This window comes from Mus caroli, chromosome 2, assembly GCF_900094665.2.
Source record: "Mus caroli chromosome 2, CAROLI_EIJ_v1.1, whole genome shotgun sequence".
Lineage (NCBI taxonomy): Eukaryota > Metazoa > Chordata > Mammalia > Rodentia > Muridae > Mus > Mus caroli.
Window position 1 is genome coordinate 158,977,793 of NC_034571.1, and position 4,721 is coordinate 158,982,513.

The 4,721-nt window shown below is 46.4% G+C and overlaps 1 protein-coding gene across 3 annotated transcripts in view; it reads right to left on the reverse strand.

The window, feature by feature from the left end:
- The window catches only part of Znfx1 (zinc finger NFX1-type containing 1), a 27,360-nt gene that overhangs the window by 10,343 nt on the left and 12,296 nt on the right, over nt 1-4,721 (reverse strand). For all 3 annotated transcript variants that reach the window (XM_021182949.2, XM_021182959.2, XM_021182967.2), the window contains exons 4-7: nt 3,909-4,040; nt 2,051-2,199; nt 1,154-1,303; nt 507-621 (exon numbers count right to left, since the gene is read on the reverse strand). In XM_021182949.2, the coding sequence (XP_021038608.1) occupies nt 507-621; nt 1,154-1,303; nt 2,051-2,199; nt 3,909-4,040 (546 nt within the window). The remainder of the gene's footprint in view (nt 1-506; nt 622-1,153; nt 1,304-2,050; nt 2,200-3,908; nt 4,041-4,721) is intronic.

Genomic DNA, 4,721 nt, shown 5'->3' on the forward strand with positions numbered 1-4,721 from the left:
CCAGGACAGCCAGGGCTATACAGAGAAACCCTGTCTCGAAAAACCAAAAAAACAAAACAAAATAAAAAAAAAAAAACCCAAAAACCAAAAAACTCCAACAAAACAAAACAAAACATATATCTGTCATCACCCCGACTTTAACTTCTGATGTAGGTAAGGATGACCTTGAGTCTGTGATCTGCCTGCCTGCACCTCTGAATCCTGGGCTTATAGGCATGTGCCAGCATGCCTGGTTTCAGGGTGCTAAGGATGGAACCATCTACAGCTTTATATATGCCAGGCAAGCACTCAGCTGTGACTCTCTAGTTTCTAACAAGCATTTTCCTTGTGTGTACTCAGCAACAGTACTCTCTAAATTGTGTCCATCAGTCTGGGCCTTGCTGTCCTGTTAAGTCTTCTGCTATCTGACGCAGATTGTCATGTATGGACCCTGCATTCTGAGTCAGGTAGTTCTGGCTTTTACTATACGCCAGCTGACGGTGTCTTGGGTCACATGACCCTCCTACCTGTGTTCTCAGCTCCTGCTGGAGATGCACTCTGAGTGAAGGAGCCCACACCAAGCCCCAGCCATTCAAGAATCATGGAGTGCTTCGAGGGCTGCACACAGACCCAGTCAGCATCCTGTGAAGGAAGAATTGTCAGTCATGAGAATTCTGTGGCAACCAGAATGAAGACAGTGTCTCTTCAAAGGATTTAAAATTCTTTCCTGGGCTGGAGAGATGGCTCAGAGGTTAACAGCACTGGCTGTTCTTCCAGATATCCTGAGTTCAAGTCCCAGCAACCACATGGTGGCTCACAACCATCTATGAGATCTGGTGCCCTCTTCTGGTGTGCAGGAATTTACGTAACACTATGTACATAGTAAATAAATAAATCTTTAAGGGGGAAAAAAAGGATGATATAAAATTCTTTCCCGAGGGTAAATCTCAAGAGTAGGTTCTTGCTTAGTTTGTACGACGTCCTGAGTTCTAGCCCAAGCATAGAAAATCTAACCCTTAAACCTTATAGTTCAGAGGCTGCTGGCTCAGACCTAGCAGGTGGAACTGGACTACAACAGCATCAGGTCTACAACAAGTAAGACTCTGCTGGGCCGTGGCTCCTGCTGGGCTGTGGCTGCTGCCTCCATGGGCTGAGCCTCCTCCAGCAGCCCTACCTGCACGGGTCCACTCATGAGGCTTTCCCAGTGCTGGGGAGAGATGTACTTCTCCAGGTGCTGCTCCCGAAGGACACCGTGCATGGTGCATTCCAGGGTCTGGGCCCCTTCCTGAAGTTTTTGCTCTGACTCCTTCATCTCTGTCACAATCTGCCAAGAACAGAAAGAGGCAATGAAGGAACATTCTCTCCCAAAGCCAGCTTCTGCCCTGAGAGAAAATAGTCAAGAAAGGAAAATCAAGGAGGAATAAACAGTTAGAGCAGTCAACAAACCTGTTTCTCAAGTACACTGTGGTCCCAAGACCCAAGGACTCACGTTCAATGGCCAGGCCCGGGCACTCTGTCTGGTCAGACTCCAAGCCTCACAGCCTTTTCCTCTTTGATGATACGATCTGAGATATTTTTTTTCTCTCCACTTGTTTAAGACACAGGTTCTTGCTACATTGTCCAGGCTGGTCCCAAACTTCTAGTTTAACCAATCTCTCCTGCCTCAGTTTCCCTACTAGCTGAGAATAAAGGTCTGTGGCACTGTACCCAGTTGTGACTTTAATTGTGTACCCTGCTCAGATAAAAAGACCTGATGACACATACTCAGGAGGAAGAGGTAGGTGGGTTTCTGATTAGAGGATAGCCTGGTCTACAGAGTGAATATGAGGACAACCTGTCTGGAAAAAGCAAGCCACTTCCCAGCGAGCAGGCTCCACACTGTGGTAGTGTGGAGGGAACAGACTGAAGGGCCTGGTAACTTTCTTCACCCTTCATCTTGGGCACCACAAGGTGAGCAGAATGAAATGCCAGGAGGAGGCTGGGTCCTGCGGAGGGCTGTGGAGCCTGCGGGAAAGCAGCTACTCTGCTGTGTGGGCCCCTCACCCCTGCCTACTCCGGAACCCTGACTCACGCTCATGTAGGCCCTCCGCAGGTGCATGGGCAGGGTGCGGCGGAACTCCCGCTTGTTCCTCAGCTCCCTCAGGGTGAACTGCTTCAGGATTTCACTGTTGCTCCTTCCGCCCACTCGCACAATGCTGGTCTTCTGACACCCGTAGATACCTGTAAAACAGTGCAATAATATCTGAAGTGAGAATTGTGTGTGTAGGATCTTATCTCAACTGGTGCCTTAGGGAGCAAACTTGTGCTTACAGGACATTCACCCCACTTGTGAGAGCAGGCTACTGATAAAATTTGGGCTGCTGAGCACGGAAGTGTAATGTTTTTAAGAGCAAGGCTGTGGACCTGGACAAACGGACAGAGGACTCAGGCTTTAACACTTAATGCTGTACAGCACTAGCAAGGTAGGGAGGCACTGAACTGGTGGCTTGCTGTGGACGAGCTGGAGGCAGGAGGAATGTCCTTGTGTGGTAACAGTCTAGATAAGTACAAATTCCATCTCTGCAGCTCCAAGGATGGCTCAGCGGAAACATGTGACCTGTTCCACACAGGGAATGGCTGCTTATAAGCTGGAGACAGCTTCTGACTTGCTTTCCTGCCTCACATCCTGGCTCATTAACTGTTTACTACAACAGCCATAGCTGTAATTCTGAAGGACCTGCTGCAATGCATGCTCAGAAAGGACCTGAGCTGCTGCTGTACGTGTGGCAGGGGCTAAGCAGAGAAAAGCAGAGCAAAGTTTTAACAAAAGGAGGAGTGTGGGGGTGGGGTGGGGTGAGGTAGGGTGTGGTTGTAGATTTATCGCAGTGTAGAGCACTTGCCTAGCAAGCACAAGCAAGCAAGCCCTGGGTTTGGTCCTCAGCTCTGAAAAAACAAAAAACAAAAAAAGGAGGAGTGCATACTGATTCACTGGGCCAACGAGTATGAAAGAGATTTATTTTATCTGTATTTTATATGTATATGACTGTGTCAGTCGGGGTAGGAAGACCCCCTGGAGTCGGTGTCACGGGCAGACTGAAATGTGTTCAACATGGGTACTGGGAAGCGAACTCAGGTCTTGTGGAGGAGTACCAGGCACTTTCAACCACTCAGCCATTTCTTCAGCCCCTAGTGTTTTGTTTGTTTGTTTTTTGTTTTTGAGTGACTAATATGTTGTAAAGATTCTGTAAGAAGTTTTCCAGCCCTTAATATTTCTAGTCCATGGTCCAGCACAGACCAAAATCAATCAATCAATCCCGGGGCTGCAGGGAGAGCTCAGCAGTTAAGGTCACTGCTGCTCTTCTAGAGGATCTGGGTGTGACTCTAGGGGGTCAGAGCAGACATCCTCTTCTAGTCTCTGACAGCACTGGGCATGCGTGTGGTATGCAGACAAACATGCTGGCAAATGGCCAAACACATAAAATAAAAATAAAATTTTCTTCAAAAAAATTTAAATAATATAAAAAAAGAAGAGACATAGAAAAGAAAATGAAGAGAGCAGACTTGGGGACAATGGGACAAGTCACTTCAGACATCTGAGGTAAGGCTTGAAGGACAAGTTGGTACAAGGTGGGCTAATGCACTTGAGCTGAGGAGGGGAGGGCAAAGAACTCAAGGACTGGAGGTGGCGAGGGTGCCCTGGGTTTGGGAACAGAGCCCTCAAGGTGCAAAGTAGGGCAGATCAGCCAGCCTTGTCTGTTGGGGTGAGGACTGTGGACAGAGAGGAGAAAGCCACTGAGGTTGCTGACATTCATATGTGTGTGTGTGTGTGTGTGTGTGTGTGTGTGTGTTCGCGCGCGTGCACAGGGCCTTGTGACACAGAGGAAGTGCTCTACCACTGAGCTAATCTCCATCCCCAGTAGAAAACAATCTTGTCAAAAGACATTCATTACCTTCCAGAAACTGGTCCAAAGCATGATTAGTATAACACACCACCAAGATGGGGAATGTCTGGGTATTAATTTGCCAAACAGACTTATTGGTCAGAAGAGCCTGAACAATTTTTAGACCCACGTAAGTCTTGCCTAGAAAATAGGGAAAAGAAAAGTTACAAAATGTACACTTGTTTCAGTTTAATATTTTCATTCAGTAACTTAAAAGGTAAACAACTGTATATTTCAAATTTTAATAAGCATATTTATCTGAAATTTTTCCTACATAGAGAAAACACAGGTACAGGATTTCAAATATTAGTTCACTATCTGGTTAAAAACATTCTCATTAGCCAGATGTGGTGGCACATAACCTGCAATCCCAGCACCTGAAGGCAGAGGCAGGAAGATTGCTGCAAATTCAAGCTAGCTTGGACTACATAGTGAGACAGTCTTATAAAACAAAGAAATATTCATCCTTCTTTCATGAGAACATAATAGAAGACAAAAAGAGACTTTACAATGCATAAAAGCTAGATGAAAGAAAATAAAAAAACAAAAAACTTTTTTCTGGCCAGGTCTCATGTAGCCCAGGATAGCCTGAAACTCACCGTGTAGCTAAAGATAACCTTGAATTCCTGACCATTCAGTCCCTACCTTTCAAGTGCTAGGATTACAGATGGGAACGAACCACTACATTGGTTATTTGGTGCTGCCTTCACGTATGCCCGTATGCTTGCAACCTACATGACACCCCTAGTCTAGATGACAACCTACATGACATCCCTAGTCTAGATGACAACCTACATGACATCCCTAGTCTAGATGACAACC